This window comes from Carcharodon carcharias, chromosome 15 (genome assembly GCF_017639515.1).
Source record: "Carcharodon carcharias isolate sCarCar2 chromosome 15, sCarCar2.pri, whole genome shotgun sequence".
Classification (NCBI taxonomy): domain Eukaryota; kingdom Metazoa; phylum Chordata; class Chondrichthyes; order Lamniformes; family Lamnidae; genus Carcharodon; species Carcharodon carcharias.
This window is the reverse complement of record NC_054481.1, coordinates 89,445,276-89,465,872: the sequence shown is the minus strand read 5'-3', so window position 1 is coordinate 89,465,872 and position 20,597 is coordinate 89,445,276. Positions and strand designations below refer to the sequence as shown.

Sequence of the window (20,597 nt, the reverse complement as noted above, 5' to 3'; positions counted from 1 at the left end):
GTTTTAGACTCCCCAAGCAATGGAAACAATCTTGCAGTGTCCACCCTAGCAAGCCCCTTCAGAATTTTGTAGTTTTCAATGAGATCGCCTCTCATTCTTCTAAATTCCAGCAAATATAAGCCCAATTTACTCAGCCTGTCATCATAGGACAGCCCCTCATCCCAGGGACCAATTAGTGACCCTTCACTGTACTGCCTCCATTGCAAGTCTATCAGGGGAAGTGGTGGCATAGTGGTATTGTCATTGGACTGGTATTCCAGAGTCCCAAGGTGATGCTTTGGGTTGAATTCCAACACGGCAGATGATGAAACTTGAATTCAATAAAAATCTGGAATTAAAAGTCTGATGACCTTGAAACCATCTTCGATTGTTGTAAAAGCCCATTTGCTTCACTAAAGTTCTTTAGGGACCTACATGTGACTCCAGACTCACAGTAATGTAAAAAAAAATGCCATCTAACAAGGGGAATTAGGGATAGGAAATAAATGCCGGCCTAGCCAGCGATGCCCACATCCCATGAATGAAAAAAAATCCTTTCTTAAATGTAGTGTATTCCACATGTGGTCTCATCAAAACCCTGAACAACTCTAGCAAGACTTCTTTACTCTTGCACTCCAGCCCCTTGCATTAAAGGCCAACCTTTTTGCCTTCCGAATTGCTTGCTGCACCTGCATGCTAATTTTCTGTTCCTTGTACAAGCGCACCCAAATCTCTTTGAACCTCAACATTTACACACTTAGGCAGGGATTTTCCGGTGTTGTTGTGGTGGGATGCTCCGCGGGAGAGCCTGCGGCACAGCCAAAAGTCCATTGACTTTCAGCGGGACTGGACGATCCTGGCAGCAGGTGGGGTTGTAAAGTCTCACCCTTACTGTGGATCATGATTGTATTTTCACAAATTAATTATTTTCAGTAGCATGTTGGTCTGTCATTGAAAGAGAATCGTGTTGTGGTGTCAGACCACAGATTGACTGCCTTTGGGACTTTGAACCAAGTTGCTGGAACTTTTCAACACTTTTACAAGGGAACAAAACAACTGTTTGCTAGCTCTGATCTTAGTCCTATGGTTCCAATTGCTATTTTTCTGATATTTATTGCTCAATCAACCCAACTGGAATTATTTTCTTGCTAACATCATGGGAACAGGAAAGCACCATTCAACGTTGTTGAGCCTGTCACACCATTTGATTAGATCACAGTTAATCTGTACCCTAATTCCATCTACCTGTCCTGGTTTTGAAACCTTTGATGCCCTTACCTAACAAAAATCACCCACTATATGCAGCAACAACTTAACGTTTATGTAGTGTCTTAAACTTAATAAAAGGTCCCAAGGCACTGCACAGGAGCATTAATGGACAAGGAGCCACATGGAAGATGTTAAGTCATGAGCAAAAGCTCGGTCAAAGAGGTAGGTTTAAGGATTGTCTTAAAAGGAGGAAAGTGAGGTAGAGAAGTGAAGAGTTTTAGGGAGGGAATTCCAGAGCTTTGGGCCTTGGCAACTGAAGGTATGATCACCAATTGTGGAGCGGTTAAAATCAGGGATGGTCAAGAGGTCATAATTGAATGAATGCAGATATCCTGGGTGATGGTGGGCTGGATGAGAAATAGGAAGGGGCCAGGATAGATTCTTGGGGTAACGGTGCAGGAGCTGGAAGAGAAATCATTGGCAGTGATGCTCTGGCTACGGTTAGATAAGAATGGGACCAGGTGAGAGCAGTCCCAGCCAGCTGGATGAAGGTGAAAAGATGTTGGAGGAGGGTGGTGTGGTCAACTGTTTCAAAAGCTGCAGACAGATCGAGAAGCTCAATAAGGGAAAGTCTATCTTTGTCACAGTCACATAGAGGCTTCATTTGTAACTTTGTTAAGAGTTGTTTCAGTTACTCTGGTAGTGGCAGAAACATGATTGGAGGAATTCAATCATGCAGTTCTGGGAAAGCTACGAATGGATTTTGGAGGTTACAACACATTCAAGGACTTTGGAGAGGAAAGGGAGGTTGGAAGTGGGGTGGTAGTTTGCAAGGACGATGGAATCATGGCCTGTTTTTTTTTGAGGCGAGGGGTGATGATAGCAGATTTAAAGGAGAAAGGGACAACACCTGAAGCAAAAGAACCATTTGCAATATTGGCTAACATGGGATCCAGGGGAGGAAGTTAGGTGATCAGTGAGGAATAGGGTTGAGAGAGAAAATGGTGGAGGTCCTCGACAAAATGAGCTTGGAGAGAGCATGAGAGGAGATAGGAGAAAATTAGAGAAAGTTGGAGCTCAAGGTGAGGGCAGGGGTTTGGCTCAGTGGAAGGAATGAATGCATAGAGGCAGTTTGGAGTGTCTCGATCTTTGTGGCAAAGAAATCCATGAGCTCTTCGCATTTGTTGTTGGAGGTAGTTATTGGAGGTTAAAGACAACTAAAGTTTTCTGTATATATCTTAAAGCCATCAGCTTCTGCCCTAAATTCTAGTTGCTCTGTTACTGCCAGTAGATCTACTATTTAGATCAAGCCAGTACTTCTGGCCACCTAAGTTTTTAATACTGTCTTCACTATTCTTCCACATGACAGATTGGTTTGTCAGGGTTCACAGATCATTAACCATGTGGTTTGTGCGACATAACTATTTTGGCCTGATGTTTCGGTAAATGAACGTGTTAACACTTATCCTGACCTGCCAGTGATAAAGAACTGCTTCTTCTTTTGAAGCTTGAGGCTGTACACACAGTAGTTGGTGATTTAATAGCTCTTGGCCATTGGTGTATATTTGTGTGAATTGACATTTCCCATTCATTTTAATACAGGTACAGTGATTGTGGACTGGTCAATATTACATTGCACTTTTGTTTGATGTAGCAGAGTGAAAGAGTGAGAGTGAACATAAATGTGGACACACACTTTAACTGGCAGCATCTCCAGATATAAATGTGGGGATTAGTTTCTGGGTAAACTATTACAATTCTTCATTGTGGATACTCTTGCAGGATATGGTCACCTGACAATCACAATCCTTCACAAGATGATTTCTTCGACAACACCTTCAAATGGTTCCCCCGGTCTCCTGAAGACTAATCACTCGACTTGATCTTGTGTGTTCTTTCAGATTTTTAAAATCAAACTCCATATATGTTCCAAGAGTTTGAGAATATCGGTAGTATTTGTTGGTATTATCTGCTTCTTCTTTTGCTAAAATGGTCCGCCCTTGTGCATTTATAAGTCATTCCATGAACTCTCCTATCCCTTTGGAAGATGAAGTATTCACTGGACTTTGCCTTGATTTTATTTTGAAAACTCCCTGCTGAAGTCTGTCAATCTCACAGGGCCAGGAAACTTTTAACATTTATCCATCTTAAATATTCTTAAGTCTCCTGCAAAATAGTTTCTCTTGCTGAAGCCTTGATGCCGTTTGAAAGCAGTTTTGCCATAGAGGTGTACTTAATCTGTCATTTCCATCATGAGCTGGTCAGGAAGCCTGATTGACTGTTGAAAATTGGCATACTGTGCGCCCAATCCATCCTTAAACAACCAGCCTCCCTTCAGCCCAGTGTCACTGGTAAATACTTCCGCCTGATTTCTGAGCACAGTCTGGATTATTTCATTATGTTTTGAAGGATGGTGCTGTGTTAGCCCCATCTGCATCAATGTAGTTTTAAAAAGAAAAATATCATTTCTGGCTATTTTTCCTTTCACAATTCCCAGGTTCCCCTCCCCCTGGCCCATTCTAAGGAAAAATCTCATTCACTAATTTTCTTTCAAAATAAGATTGCTCCTGGCCGTACTTGCTATTTTATTGCGGGAATATCTCAAACTTGAAGCGAGTGTTTGAGAGGAGCTACCAACTTAAAATTGCAAAGGGATTTGTATTCATTTGAATGAGTCAATGATCATGGAGCATTCTACTGACTGACTGAGTTCTCCTGGTTAGCTTTTGATTTCAAGTGAAGCTGGAATATATAAAATAAAATTACTGTGTAAACCTTAAGCAGGAAGCTACATAGATATTTTCTGTCTCCATTATTTGAGTTAACAGGCCAAACTTTCAATGCAGTGTCAGGAACTCGACACTCGGATGAATTCCGGGTCCCCATTCTGTGCCAAGCTGTGTTGTGCTTGCAGTGCGATTTTCAAATGCACATGGACTAATTGGCCAGAGGGTGAGCTTGGCTACAATTAGAGGCATGAGCTGCCTGCCTGACATCAGCGGCAAATGCAGGCAGCAGCCATCTTGAGGGCTGCCACTGCCTTGCTGAAGGCCAAGAGATCGAATGCTTGGAAAAACAGCCATGGATGACAAGGTAATGCCAGTTGGCCCCACAGATTCCCCTCAGAACCATCTCCAAAGAACTTTGTTTGGGCCTTACGGTCAACCTGACAGCTGTGCGTTGACGTACCCAAGACTGTTTGGGGCCGCCGGGAAAAAGATAAAAAATGTAATTGCGTTCCGGACAGGCCCTTTAACAAACTGCTTAACAGGTTTAAGGGGCTGTTAATTGGAGGTGATACTTTCCCTACTCTCTCCCCTCCACTGACACATTGGAACTATGGAACTGTCCCGGAAGAGTTGGGATGCTGACACGGTCGCCAGGATTTTTATCTATTCAACCCAGAATGGATTTGGGATTTTGGCTACATTACATTTCTAATATGGGATCAGTTTCCAAATCCCAAGTGTTAATTGTAAAGGATCCAGGGCTGGAGTTGTAGGGACAATGAAAACACAGCTATGTCAATGAACGCCCTCCAAAGTTAATGAATTATTTATTGAGACTGTTGTCCTTAATGATGTGGGACAATAGATGAATTGTTCTCACATTGTGGCTGTCTCCAATAGGCGTTCAGATATTAATGTGTTGGTCCGGAACTAAATTCAAGCATTCACAGCTTGAGGCAGTTCAATCGGCACCAAATTAGGAAGTGGTGATTGGTTGAACGTTCAGCTGTACTAGCCAATCGTCAGCCACAGAGAAAGTCAGAGGTCAAGCTATGATACAAAGGACAGAAGCTCACAGCCTATAGCCCAGCTCTTGAATATTGACAGGAAGACAGTTGAAGGTTTAAGGTTTCCTTAAAATATGCACCAGCAGATCCAGTAGCAAAGATAATTTGGAAACTAACAGGATCACTACGGCTTATTTTGTTTTTTTTATATGAATAGGTCCAGAAGGGAAAAACAGTTTGGATTAGTACTCTAATTTCCCAGCTTTTACTGGTGTTCCATTTTAAGGTATACAAGACCAGTTCGAACCAGTATACTTATTTCCCACTGTTTACTGTTTTTTCCCTTCTGGGGGTGTTTACTGCATTAGGTAGAAGTGAGGTGAGACTTACTAGAGATGTTATTTTATGTATTTATTGTAAAATCAACCTGGTTGACGAGTTTAACATTCCGTTTTGTCCCACTTAAGTGTGATTCAGTGCACCCTTTCCAAAATTGAAGAATCACTTGGGGAAGCATGGTGTTCCAGTTCATATAACATGGTTAATTTCCTTGCCACAGTTCCCCGCATTATGACTAGATGACATGGGTTTACATAAGAAATACAGTACACAAGCAGGACATACAGCCCAGTCAGTCCATGCCAGTTCCATTTGAGCCTCCTTCCATCTTGCCTCACCCAAATCTACCCTTGCTACCTGATATTCCCTTCTCCCTCATATGCTTGTATAGCTTCCCCTTAAATGTATCTAAATTATTCACTTCAACCATTCCCTGTGGTAGCGAGTTCTACATTCTCACCACTCTTTGGGTGAAGAAGTTTCTTCTGAGTTCCCTATTGGGTTTCTTGGTGACTATCTTACATTGACGGCCTCTAGTTACGCTCTTCCCACAAGAGGAAACATTCTATTTGTATCCAGTCTATCAAAACCTTTCATCATTTTAAAGACCTCTATTAGGTCAGCCCTCAGCCGCCTTTTTTCAAGAGGAAAGAGGCCAATCCATTCCTGATCTGTATACGCACCTATTTTTGGTATCATCCTTGTGAATTCCTTCTACACCCTCTCCAGTGGCCCCACATTCTTTTTATAACATGGCGACCAGAACTGCACAAATGTTGCAGATATTGACAGATCAAGGTAATCTCCTGATCGTAAGGGACATGGGACCATTTGGAGATAGACCACTGATGCTAAACCCAAGGTAATTTCTAGAGTAGGTCAGGTCTATGTAGCAGTACAACTATCATGTAGATGCTTAAACCTGTGTTTTTGTCATTCTGGAATTGATTATTGTTGGCACTTGAACATTTTTTTCCTAAATTAATTATTTTGTTTTTTGTGGTGTGTTAAAGCTTCTTAGCCCTTTCATAGGATGGATTTATTGAACATTATTCCTTTATTTCCTAGTGGAACCGCTCTATCATGTTAACATCCTGTAGCATTGCATCTGAATCTGATGATGTACTTGATGGTTAAGCCAATGGCATTGACATGATCTTCCTCTTTGATCTTAACCAGAATGTTGAGATATTTGTTCAGTGTAATTTCTAATCATCTGTCTGTTCCCCACATGTGTTCATCATGTTGTGTCATGTGTTACCGTGTTTTACCTGTCTTGTTACACTTGTGTATTGTTTATGCCATTGCCTCTGCAGCGACCTAGCCTCCTTACCACCACCACCACAACCACCAACACCCCCCCCACCTGAGTTGTGGTCTGGAGGATGGGGAACTTTAGCCCCATCAAAGGAACATGACTTCCTTCCACCCCCCTGCCCCTGGCATCAGTTTTGTATGGCAGGGGCAATAGAGACACAATGTCAATGTCAATTAGCTCTCTTGTAGTGAGAATGAAAGAGAGAGAGACAATTTTTCATTATTGCAGGACCCTATATTCAGGTGCAACTCACTGACTTTATGCAACTTGGCCCATTAAGGAGAGCGATAGGAAGGCACAAGATTGCACTCCAGGGCCTGATTTTAACTTTTACATAAGTGAATGAAATTTAACTGAGAAGATCAGGCTCAAAACCCTCTTGGGCGGAGTTGATCCCAGCTTCTGACATCATTACTTATATTTACAACCTGCAGAGTGGACTGCAGAACATTTTCTAAGAGATTGGCCCTGGTCATTGGTTTGAGCAGACAAAAGGCGTAACTGATGAATGGCAATAAGTCTGCGACAAGGCAGGCCATGTTCAATCTCACCACTAGTTGTTAACCCACCAGATCAGGTCGTCTGCCTGTTGTGGGACCTCCCTGATATTGATTACATCAATTCATTCAGAGATGGGATGAAAACTGTTTGTAATGAATGGTGGAAACAGAGGCAATCAATGATTCCAAAAGGGAATTGAGTGGGCAAGTGAACAAAATAAACTTATAGGACTGCAGGGTTAGAGCAAGGAAATGGGACTGACTACAGAGAGCCAGCAAGGACTCAATGTGTTGAATGATCTATGCCATTGAAGACTCTGAGTGCAAGGCCCTCTCTTCCCGATTATTGCCCAGAAAGCAAAGTCCCAAATGACTTTGTATCTTCATATGGGCTCGAGGATTGTAATAGCTCTGTAGAATCCTTCCCCCACCGCCACTATTAATTAAGACTTGACTTTATCTCAATGTCAAGTAGCCTTGAAGCCCTTCTTCATGGTCACTAACCCTATTACCACTTCCCAGTATAAGCATACTTTATTAATCTTTGTGGTGCTGGTGTTTTCTGTACCCCGTAGTTGGAAAATGATTCCTTTCAATCAAACTTCATGTTCCCATCTCTTCGACTTCAATAGGCTATGCTCCACCTGCTGGACTCAAGAGAAAACGAAACTATCATCAGATCCGCAACCCACCTCCAGGTTAGGCCAAGCTCGGAGGTCCATCTTATCTCATTTTATGTTCCATTTGTTTGTGTCATTTCTCTTAATTTTCTGGGAGTGGGACTGCGTGTGCTCTGCTCTGACTGTCTCCTTAAACGTGCATGGAGTTCTAGATTTCTGCTGAACCAATACAGCTGTCTCAAGGGATTTTCACCTTCTTTGGGGAAAATTCTCTTATATTCTTTTCCTGTGCATGGTCAAAATTAATTGTGCATCAAAGCAAATTAACTGCTTCCTCTACTTGGAATAATAGCTAATTTCTTGCTAAACTGAAGCACTTGCTCTACTTCAAAAGTGTACTACAATGTGCAATAATTCCACCACATACAGGAACTGTCCTGTGGATCTTTCATCATTCTGCTGGGAGTGGAATCAAAGAATTGATACTGCAAGCATAACAAATTATGCAAAGGTTTTCTATTTGCTAAGGTGTGCATGTCTGCTCCTCTCTCTATTCTTTGAACGGCTGAAGGGTTGTATCTACAGTGCATGGGTAATCCAATCCCAGAGCCAAATGGAGTTTATTTGTAAGTATGATGACTTTTCTGATGAAATGTCCCTAGTCTTTTGGTCAAGAAGTTTCTTCCTTCTATGCTGAAAGAAAATGGTGGCAAGCGCGTTTCTGTATTCCTTTGCTCCTCCTGCAACTGCATTCCTCTTCTTACTCACGCATTTCTTTGTTTGCAGTGAAAGTATTGGTAAGTACGTTTGGGATTAATTCACAGCCTATGTTGATGGTCAACAGGAAGACCAAATTCTCCAGGACAAGATGGATGGTATCTGTTTTGACAGCAAAGAGAACAGTTTCACTCTTGTAAAAACTCCTATCTCCTACATCAACCCACACTGGTGTGTCCAGTGTTACCCCAACACTGACCTGAAGGAACACCAAGTTGTATTGCTGATGAGGACCTGTGTCCTTTGGAACTTCCACCTTCATTTCATCTGGGGTTCTGAGCAGCTGGCACTGAGAGGAATCCCATTGTACAGTTGTGCAGTCCCATAGGTAGTCTCATATACCAATGAAATAAGTGACAATCTGGAATACAATGGTGCATTAGCTTCCCTCTAGGATGCCAGTAAAATGAAGAAAAATAAAGGGGGGGGGTGGTTTCTGATTCTTTCCAAATATGTCTGAGAATAAAACCTACCTGGAAATTGCACCAATATAAGGATTGATCCGTAAAGGAACTTGAAAAACTTTTATCAGAATTGATGCATCTTTGGCAAGAGTCTGTGAGACCGAAACGTCTTACATTCAGTCTTGAGATTTTGGTTAAATCTATTATGGTGAATTGACCAGCTCCCAAAGCTGCAAATATTGTTTCGATCTGATCACTTTGTTTTCTATATTGTAGTGCATGAAATGAATCCAACATACTGGAGGAACCAAGCTCAAGAAACACTGAAACGAGCACTTGACCTGCAAAACCTCAACACTGGGGTTGCGAAAAATGTTATTCTTTTCCTAGGCGATGGTACGTGTTTGGATATGGGGAGCATGGCTGAGTTTTGTTGCATTGCCTGACCACCAGCATGGACCAGTTGGGCTGAATGACCAGTTGTTGTGATGTAGATTCTATGCATTGTAATTCTCTTCACTTTTTTCCTCACAGTAAAATCCATATTTAGCTTCCTAGCTTGAGAATGTGAGAATACTGTGGGGACACTGAAATGCTTATTATAATATGATTGGGCTGTCTGCTTAGACACATATCCTTGTGAGAAAAAGCTCAAGTGTAAAGCTCTTCCCATGACTTTGCCTTATCTTCACATTGCAGCTTCTCCATGAGCCATTTAGAATCATAGAATGGTTATAGCATAGAAGTAGGCCTCATGGGGACAGGCAGTGGTGTTGTGGTATTGTCACTGGACGAGTAATCCAGAGACCCAGGGTAATGACCTGGGGACCTGGGTTCAAATTTCATTATGGCAGATGGTTGAGTTTGAATTCAATCTGGAATTAAAAGTCTAATGAAGACTATGAAATGATTCATCTGGTTCACTAATGCCATGTAGGGAAGGAAATCTGCTGTCCTTACCTGGTCTGGTCTACTTGTGACTCCAAACCCACATGAATGTGGTTGACTCTTAAATTCCCTCATGTATCAAACCACTGGAAGTTGATAAAGAATGAAAACTGGATGGACCACCTGGCATTGACTTAGGAACTCCCTCCCCAACAGCCACACCACATGGACTGCAGTGGTTCAAGAAGGCAGCTCACCACCACTGTCTCAAGGGCAGTTGGGGATGGGCAATAAATGCTGTCCTAGCCAGCAACACCCACATTCCATGAATGAATAAAAAAAAAAACTGGTCTTTCGAGTCCGTAACAGCTCTCAAAAAAAGCAATTTAGCTAGAACCTCTCCCCTGCCCTTTCCATGTAGCCCTGCAATTTTATTCTCTTGAGCTGTTTCTCCAATTCCCCTTCGAAAGGCATGATTAAATCTGCCTCCACCACCCTCTCCAGCACTGCATTCCAGATCCTAACTACTCGCTGCACAAAAGGATTTTTCCTCAGTTGCTTCTGGTTCTTTTGTCAATCGCTTTAAATCTGTGTCCTCTGGTACTTGACCCTTCCACCAATTGTAACAGCTTGTCCCTATCTACTGTCTAGATCCCTCATGATTTGAACACCTCTATAAAATCTCCTCTCAACCTTCTTTTCTTGAAGTAGAACAGCCCCAAGTTTCCAATCTATCCATATGAGTGAAGTCTCTCATGGTTGGGACCATTCTCATTAATCTTTACTGTGTTTTCTCTAGAGCTTTCACCTCCTTCCTAAAGTGCGGTGCCCAGAATTGGACACAATACTCAAGTTGAGGCCTATAAATGTTTTATAATGGTTCATCCTAACCTCCTTGCCTTTGTGCTCTATGGCTCTGTAAAGACTAAGACCTGTATGCCTTATGAACCACTTTCTCAACTTGTACTGCCACCTTCAGTGATTTGTGCACATATACCAACAGATCTCTTTGTCCTTGCACTTCATTTAGAATTGTAGCCTTTATTTTATATTGCCTCTTCTTATTCTTCCAATCAAAATTAATCACTTCCCACTTGCCTGCATTAAATTTCATGTCCGCTGCCCTGTCTATGTCCTCCTGAAGCCTATCACTATCCTCCTCACAGTTCACAACACCTCCAAGTTTTGTGTCATCTGCATATTTTGAAATTCGGCCTTGTACACCCAAGACTTAGTCATGAATATTGATCAGGAAAAGCAGGGGTCCTAATGGTAACCCTTGCTCCAGTTCACCACTACCCTGTTTCCTGTCGCTCATCCAGCTTCATATCCACACTGCCACTGTCACTTCATTCTATGGGCTTCAACTTTGCTGGAGAGCTAATTTAATATGGCGTTTTATCAAGTGCCTTTTGGAAGTTCATATACACAACATCAACTGCATTAACCTCATTAATCCACACTGTTAACTCATCAAAAAATTCCATCAAGTTACTTAAAATGATTTGCCTTTAAAAAAAATCCATCCTGGGCTTTCTTAATGAATCCCAAGTTACTACTATTTTTGTCCTGGATCATCGTTTCTGTGTTTCCCCACCACTGAGGTTGAACTAACTTGCCTGTAGTTTTTTTCCCCTTTATTCCTTCATAGAATGTGGACACACTGGCAAAGCTAACATTTGTAGCCCATCCCTAATTACCCTTGAACTGAGTGGCTTGCTAGGCCATTTCAAAGTCAACCACATTTCTGTGGGTCTGGAGTTACGTGTAGGCCAGATCAGGTAAGGATGGCAGATTTCCTTCCCTAAAGGACATTAGTGAACTAGATGGGTTTTTACGACAATCAGTGATAGTTTCATGGTCACCATTACTGAGACTGGCTTTATATTCCAGATTTATTAATTGAATTTAAATTCCACTAGCTGCCCATGGGATTTGAACTCATGTCCCCAGAGCATTGGCCTGGGCTCTGGATATTAGCTTAGTGACATGACCACTATGTTACCATTCACGTTACTTATTCAGGCAACAAGGTTATTGAACAAGGGTGTGACATTTGAAACTCTGCAGTCCACTGGCATCACCCCCATATTTTAAGGAGGATTGAAAAATTATGGCTTTACCTTGACAATTTCTACCCTTATTTCCTTCAGTATCCTCAGATGGATCCCATCCAGCCCTGCTGACTTATCAATATTTAAGTACAGGCAGCCTTTATAATAGCTTCTCTATCAATTTTTGAACTATCCAGTTTCTCAACTACCTCCTCTTTCACTATGACTTTGGCAGCATCTTCTTCCTTGATAGAGACAGGTGCAAAATATTCATTTATTACCTTAGTCAAGCTTCCTCCCTCCTTCCTTGATTCCTCTTTTTAGTCCCCAAGGGCCTTACTGCCCCTTTAACTACTATTTTATTATTTATATGCCTATAGAAGACTTTTGGATTTCCCTTGATATTAGCTGCCACTCTCTTCTCATACTCTTTCTTTGCCTCTTGTATATCCTTTTTCAGTTCCCTCTGAACTTTCTATATTCAGCCTGGTTCTCACTTTTTTTTAACAACTCCACATCTGTCATCCTTTTACTGCTTCATCTTACTTGCTATCTATTTTATCATCCAGGGAGCTCTGGCTTTAGTTGCCCCTCCTTTCTCCCTTGTGGGAACGTACCTCGACTCTACCAAAACTAGCTGCTCTTTCAAGGAAGCCCATTGTTCCATTACAGTTGTGCCTCCCAATCTTTGATTCCAATTTCCAGAACAGATTCACTCTTAACCCACTGAAATTAGCCCTCCTTTAATTAATTATTTTTACTCTGACTGCACCTTTTTCTTTTCCAGAGCTAATCCAAACATTATGATACTGTGATCGCTGTCCCCTGAAGGTTTCCCCACTGAAACTTGATACACTTGGCTCATCCCATTCCCAGAAACAGATCCAGCAGTGCCTCCTTCCTCATTGGTCAGAAATGTACTGATTGGGAAAATTCTCCTGAACATAGTTCAGAAGATCTCCCCCCCAACCCCCTCGGCCTTTTACACTATTGCTATCTCAGCTTATGTCATTAAAGTTTCCCAATATCGCTACTCCACAGTATTCTTGCAACTCCCTGTGACTTCCCAGAAAATTTGCTCCTTTATAACTTCCCCGCTAGTTGACGGCCTACAGACTACATTCAATTGTATAATGACGCTTTTTGAAAAAAACTCCATCTGGATAGATTCTGCTATTGACTGTTCCAGGGAATCCTCTGTCTCCCCTTAATATTCTCCTTAATCAATTTCACTGTTCCCTTTTTCCCTTTCCTGAACATCTTGAATTCCAGGAATATCTTCCTTGGTTTTATTTTGAGCCAGGGCTCTGTTAACACTGTGACATCAGATTCCCACACGGCAATTTGCATCTGCAGTGCGCCAACCTTATTTACCATGATTTGTACATTTACTTTCATATGCTGTTAACCGAATTTACAGCTTATATTCCCTCTTTCTCTGACCCCACCTAATACTTTACTATTTCTTACTCCAGTGCTATCTGTCTCTCCCAATCCTTTTAGCACCTCATTTCTCCTTATAAATCCTATATCCTGGTTCTCACCCCCTGCCAAGTTTCTTTAAAGCCTCCAGCTCATTCTTCAGTATGATAGACACTAAGGAAATGATTGGTGACAGCCACTTCCAAAAAAGCCAAGGTTTGTGTTACAAATTCACACCAACGTACATATGTTCACCAGTTCAATGATGTTAGCCACTGTCTGAACAGGCCTGAATGATTGCTTTATCATAGATAGAACCATGGAAAGGTTCTGGCACAGAAAGAGGCCATTCAGCCCATCTTGTCTGTGCCAGCCAAAAAAGAAAAAAATGAAAAACTAGCCGTCCGTTTTAACCCCACTTTCAATCACCCGGTCTGCAGACTTGTAGGTTACAGCACTTCAGATGCAGATCCAGGTACCTTTAAATGAGTTGAGCATTTCTGCCTCCACCACCAAGTTAGGCAGTGAATTCCAAACACCCACCATCCTCTGGGTGAAGAAATTATTCCTCATATCCCCTCTAATCCTTCTACCAATCACCTTAAATCTGTTCCCCCTGTAACTGATCTCTGCTAGGGAAAACAGGTTTTTCCTGTCTACTCTATCTAGGCCCCTCATAATTTTGTACACCTCAATTAAGTCATACCTCAGCCTCCTCTGTTCTAAGAAAACAACCCTAACCTATCCAATATTTCCTCATAGTTGCAATCTTCCAGCCCTGGCAACTTTCTTGTAAATCTCCTCTGTACTCTCTCCAGAGTAATTATGTCCTTCCTGTAATGTGGCGACCGGAACTGTACTCAAAATTCCAGCTGTGGCCTAACCAGTGTTTTATACAGTTCCAACAATACATCCCTGCTATTGTATTCAATACCTTGTTCAATAAAGGAAAGTATTCCATATACTTCCTTTACCACCTTATCCACTTGGCCTGTCACCTTCAGGGATCTGTGGACAGGCATTCCAAGGTCTTTCACTTCCTCTACCCCTCTCAATATCCTCCCATTTATTGAGTATTCCCTTGTTTTGTTTGCCCTTCCCAAATGTATTACCTCACACTTCTCTGGATTGAATTCCATTTGCCACTTTTCCACCCATTAAACCAAACTATTGATGTCATTCTGGAGTTGACAGCTATCCTCTTCACTATCAACTACACAGCCAATTTTTGTGTCATCTACAAATTTTCTGATCGTACCTTCCACATCTAAGTCCAAATCATTAATATATACAACAAACAGCAAGGGCCCCAACACTGAGCCCTGTGCAACACCGCTAGAAACTGCTTCCTACTTGCGTAAGCATCCATTTCCTATTACCCTTTGTTTCCTGTCGCTGAGCCAATTTTGGATCCAATTCGCCACATTCCCCTGTATCCCATTGGCTTTTACTTTTCTGACCAGTCTGCCATGTGGGACCTTGTCAAATGCTTTACTAAAATCCATGTAGACAACATCCACTGCATTACCGTCATCAATCCTCCTTGCTGCTTCCTCAAAAAATTTGATTAAATTATTAAGACACGACTTTCCCTTAACAAAACCATGCTGACTTGACCCCTGATTAATCGACTCCTTTCTAAGTGACAGTTTGTCCTCTCTCTCAGAATTGATGTCATTCCCCAAATGCCATGTGTCTACTTGTGAGGTATTGGGGTCCAGGACTCTAACAGTGAAGTTCTCTTGTGATCTGGATTAAGTTCCTTCAGCCTCTCTGAGCAGACAGGGTTAACACCAGGTGAAATGAAGTTTGGTATAAATTGTGAACTGGTGGGTAGAACACAGGATTGCATAGGATGTACAGCAAACAAACAGACCATTCAGCCCTACCAGTCCATGCTGGTATTTAAGCTGCACTCGAGCCTACTCCTATCTTTCCTCATTTAAGTCTATCATCACAACCCTCTATTCCCTTCTCCCTCATATGCTTGTCTAGATTCCCCCTAAATGCATCTATACTATTCACTTCAACCACTCCCTGTGATCGTGAGTTCCCCATCGTCACCACTCTTAGAGTAAAGAAGGTTTTTCTGAATTGTCTATAGTAATTCCTGGTGATTATCTGATACCGATGGCCTCTAGTTATGCTCTTCCCCACATTGCCTCTGTATTCACTCTATCAAAACCTTTTGTAATTTTAAAATCCTTTATTAGGTCACTCCTTAGTCGTTTTCTTTCAACAGAAAAGAGACCCCAACCTATTTACCCCTTCCTGACATGTATATCTTTGTATTTCTGGTATAAAATGTGCAAGACTTCCTGTTTTCTCTGAGGGTGGGACTCGTGATATTCAGGTTATGAACCTGATGTACTGCCTATTGTGTTAAGAAGGTGTACCCTCTGGCAGAGATGAGCAGAGTTAGCTCATAAGTGCGACTTTTGTTTGCATATGCCCATCCAATGGTCACCAAACTCAACTTAAGGTGCCAATGCCCAGGGTAACACTTTTTGGAGCTAACATTGAGATATGAAAATAGAAAGATGCTGACAGAAAGTGAGATCTGTACAAACACTGAGGGAAAGGAAGAGCTCAGTGCAGAGGCTTTCATTGCCTGAGATTCTTTGCTTTTTTTTTAGGAATGGGGATACCCACAGTGACTGCTGCTCGAATTCTGAAAGGCCAGTTGGAAAGCAAAACTGGAGAGGAAGGTTTCTTGGAAATGGATAAGTTCCCGCATGTAGCTCTTTCAAAGGTAGTTCATTATCTGCACCAAGCTTGTGTTGATTGTCTGCCCAATTATGATCAAGAGCTTTCAGTCTTCAAGGCCACCTACCACATTTGAATTTTATCTCCCCTAGTCCTTGGAGATCAATGCTCTTGGTAACACATGTCAAAAACGTTTTAGTAAAGAAAAAAACGTACTTTGCACTTCATAAAGTGGAAAAAAAGTCTCAATTCTCCTCTGGATGGAGGTAGACCAACATAAGCCCTTGTGTCGGAAGTGACCCCTGCCTTAGCAGGTGCCTTGACAACAGGGTTGTTTCCTCCCGGCTGCCCTGTGGAATTCTGTCAGAACATGCAGCAGAACTGGCTCAAAATGGGCTGTGTAGTTTGTTGCCAATGATACAAAATAGTCAAATAAAAAACATTTAGAGTTACAAGAATGCAAATATTTTAATCGTACTTTTACACTTTGTATTTAGTTGCGGCTTTGTTTTGTTGCCCATATTTGATTTGCATGACTGTGGTACTTAAAGGTGGAAATTCACATTGCAATGTTTTGACCTTGATGCCGCCTCTCTCCCTTTCACCCACCAGACCTATAACACCAATGCCCAGGTGCCTGACAGTGCTGGCACAGCGACAGCCTACCTATGTGGTGTCAAGGCAAATGAAGGCACAGTGGGCGTGAGCGCAGCTTCAGTGCGTAGACAATGTAATACCACCTTCGGCAATGAAGTGACATCCATTCTGAAATGGGCAGAAGATGCTGGTTAGTATGTTTCATCGCACACAGTCTCAGCATGAGAATGCTGACCTTCCTTTGCATTGTTTTCTGTCTCATTCAGTGATGAATACATCAGTTACCTGTGAACAGGTTTAAGGAGCAGTTGTTACCTTGTTTAATAGGAAGGAGTGGCACTCACTGTTTCATTCACATCATAGAGTAATTCATGTATTGTGACTACTTACTGATTTTACAATTGAACTGGTAATAAGAAGTGGTGAAGTCTCTCAGTTAAGATTTAAGGAGCCTTTTACCCCTGACTCCCATCTCCAATTTTGTAAGCTAAAAGAGCTAAAAGTGAAAAGAGCTAGTTGATCTCTAGTTCCTGTGCTCTCCTGGCCTGTCTCCCACTTTATAGCTTGTTAAACTTCACTCATCCCTGCACCCGTTGACCTTCACTGGCTTCGGGCCTGACAACATCTCTAATTTAAAAATCGAATCCTTGCTTTCATGTCGCTTTGTGGCCTCACTTTACCTATTTTTGTAACGTATTCCAACACTCAAACTCTCCAAGATATTTACACATAGCTAGAACCCTTCTAGATGTCTACACATCTGTAGGACCTCCCAAGATGTCTACACATCTCTTAATCAGGCCTTTTTCTCATCCCTGACAGCCTTTGTCCCACCATTGATGGCCGTGCCTTCAGCTGCCATGGCTGTAAGGTGAACAAATTCCTTCCTAAACTGCTCCACCTTTTGACCTCTCTATCCTCCTCAAAGCTGCTCCTTAAAACTTATCTCTTGGACCAAGGTTTTGATCACCTGTCTTGTTGTGTCCTTCTTTGGTCCTGTGCCAATTTTTGTCTATTGACGCTCCTGTGAAGTGCTTTTCAACATTATATAGCAAGATGCTATATAAATTCAGGTTATTATTGTTGATCTTGTTATTAACACATGCCCTAAAGGCACAGGGATTCAGATGCTAATTCCATGAGGATTATTCCAGTGCAGCTGTGTTCTCTCATTGCCTTTTTTCACTCTAATTCTTTCCACATTTGACTTGTGCTATCACATGTTGGAAATAGGCTATGAATGAACTTATTTTATACAAAAATAGAAAGTGAGTGTTACTTAGAATGTGTGCAATATTGCACTGGAAGGTTGCTGGATTCTCTGCTGCATTATGGTGCACCTGAGTTTCAGAATAGTGTAACCAACAGAAATCAGAGCTGGGGAAATGTGGGTTTGGCCATAATTCTGCTGCATAACTTAACCATGTTCAGAAAAATATTAGCAGGCCAAACTAGTTGATAGTGAGATTGATGGAGACGGTGGGGAAATTTAAGAACTTGGATGTTAGAAAAGTTGGAGGGAGTCTGTGATGCTGTGAATATTTTTGAGCAATTTTCTTTAACAATACAAAGCCAGAAAACTCCAAAGTGAAAAGACGCTAAAAATATCAATGAATTTGATATATGGTTTCACGGCCGTGAATTTTTTAGCCAGCATCACATCAAACTGGAAGCTCCCCAGTAGAACAAAGGTTGTCGACACTTCCAGATTTAACCTTTGATTTTATTAAGCAATGGATCTAATTAACACATAAAGCAGAGCTCTTGTGGTATTATTCCTAGTTATGATATTTGGTAACCTGGTCCATGTCTTCAAGACAACTTCATATTAAATGTAGTTATTTATAAGTGGCTCCGAGCATTCAGAAGGCAGTTGTAACTGCTTGTAAGTTTCATGTTGGTCAGTGATTTGGCTTTCTTCTTTGTTAAATTTGTTTTGGACTTTAACATAAACGATGGAATTGTAGGATGTCCCCCCCGCAAAGTGCTTTAGAGACAATGGACTTCTTTTGGACATCATTCACTGTTATAATGTAGGGGAGACTGTGAGATCTACCCCACAATGAGCAGAACTGAATAACTAAATCAGTAGAAACAGGCAGCCAGGCATCTGTGTTCGCCATTTGAGCTCATTATGAATGCTTGGCTGAGATCCAAGACTGACAAATGCATTAGCTCAGCAGGGGTTCTGTTTGACAACTGAAGTGGATTATTGGCTTTGCTTGATTGACATCTTTATATGAGTATAATAAGTTGTTCTTTTCGTGATTTCTTTTGTCAATGCCTCAATGTTTATTTGGATAAGATTAAGAGGTGTGAAGTGGTTGAAGCCTCTGTTACTGAAACTCCAATCACCCTGATTGTCACTTTTAGAGGGTGGTAGGAACTTTTTCAAAGAAAATTTCTGAATGGGTGTTTTTTTCTCAGCATTTCCACACTTGTCATTGTTATTCTATGCCTAATTAGTTCTGTACATAGTGCATATGGGGTGAATGGGCATGGAGGGGGTCATGGAGGTGGCATGAAGCACATGTAGGCCCTGGAAGGGGTTTGGAGGCCACGTAGGTGACATGGGGGTCATGGAGGTGTCATGGGAGTATTGAAGAGGCATGACGGGCCCATGGGTAAGATCTTTTGAACTTACCTTTCAAAAGGATCTCGATTCAAGAATATTGTTTATAACTCCTAAGAGGCACATGAACTAAGAGTCATCCATGAAATTGTTGGGAGCTAGGAGATGCCTACCCCTGCCGGGTATAGACTCATTACTTGCATCCTTATCCTGCGCAGCGAAAATTCTTGGTTCTGGGAATGGGGACAGGAGTCCTGGAATCACTTCCCGCCCATTATCTTTAAATTGCTCTGGAGTTGTCCAGACTCTGCGAAAATCCGGACAGTGCAGCACTCCCTCAGTTACTGTACTGTCATGCCGCCCTAGATTGTGTACTGAAGTGTTTGGAATGGGACTCAAGCCCTCAGCACCAAGAATGCTATCGCTCAGCCACGGCTGACAACTGAAAAAAACATGAAACTGGACTAGTGAAAAAGCATGAGAGAAACGCAGACTACAATTTCCAAAATGAGAACGAGTGGAAGGTGAATGAGAGAAATGGTTCACTCTGAAGTGGCTATGGTCAATATTCAGGTGCTGTGGCTCATGGTGGAATCATGGAGTTTGAAGATGATTAAATAATTTCTGAGATTAATTGGGTGGAATGCTTAAATACAGTCCTGGATCAGGGACTGGGCTTTAATCAATGGTGGCTCTCATGTTTTGGGACTTTTCTTAACCATTTTCCACAGTTACCTTTAGAAGAAGTTACTTTTATGAGTTGGGTGTTCAAAACAAAGCACAATAATGGAAGTTTTGGGAAATACACTGAGACAAAAGCTGGTGAAATGATTAGAAATTTAGGCATTGATATTCTTTCCCTAGCAACTCTAAATGATAAACAATCCAAATGCCTATCTCAGTAATTGGTAAAGAACTCAGTGCTGGGCAGAAATAAAACAGAAACTGCTGGAAAAACTCAGCAGGTCTGGCAGCACCTGTGGAGAGAAAATAGTGTTAATGTTTTGAGTTCATATGATTCTTCTTCAGAGCTGAGCAGTCTCTGGTAATTGGCAGAGCATGTCTGGTAGGCCCTACTTCATTTATGTAGCGCTTTTCACGACCACCAAACGTCTCAAAATACCTTACAGCCAATGAAGTACTTCTTGAAGTGTAGTCACTGTTGAAATGTAGCAAACATGGCACCCAATTTGTGCACAGCAAGTTCCCACAAACAGTAATGTGACAATGACCATATAATCTGCCTTTGTGGTGTTGATTGAGTGTTACATACTGGCCAGGATACCAGGGATAAATCTTCTGCTCTTCTTCAAAATAGTGCCATGGGATCTTTTACATCCTGTCAAGCAGGGTGTTGGGGCCTTGGTTTAAACGACTTGCCCAAAAGATGGCACCTCTGACAGTGCAACGCACCCTCGGTGCTGCATTGGAGTGTCAGCGTTTTTTGTACTCAAGTCCTGGAATGGGATTTGACCT

At 41.8% G+C, this 20,597-nt stretch overlaps 1 protein-coding gene across 1 annotated transcript in view; it reads left to right on the top strand.

The window, feature by feature from the left end:
• alpl (alkaline phosphatase, biomineralization associated) overlaps nt 1-20,597 on the top strand; it is a 121,501-nt gene that overhangs the window by 46,796 nt on the left and 54,108 nt on the right. Inside the window, exons 4-6 of the mRNA XM_041206405.1 lie at nt 9,159-9,278; nt 15,883-15,998; nt 16,565-16,739. Coding sequence (XP_041062339.1) covers nt 9,159-9,278; nt 15,883-15,998; nt 16,565-16,739 — 411 coding nt within the window. The remainder of the gene's footprint in view (nt 1-9,158; nt 9,279-15,882; nt 15,999-16,564; nt 16,740-20,597) is intronic.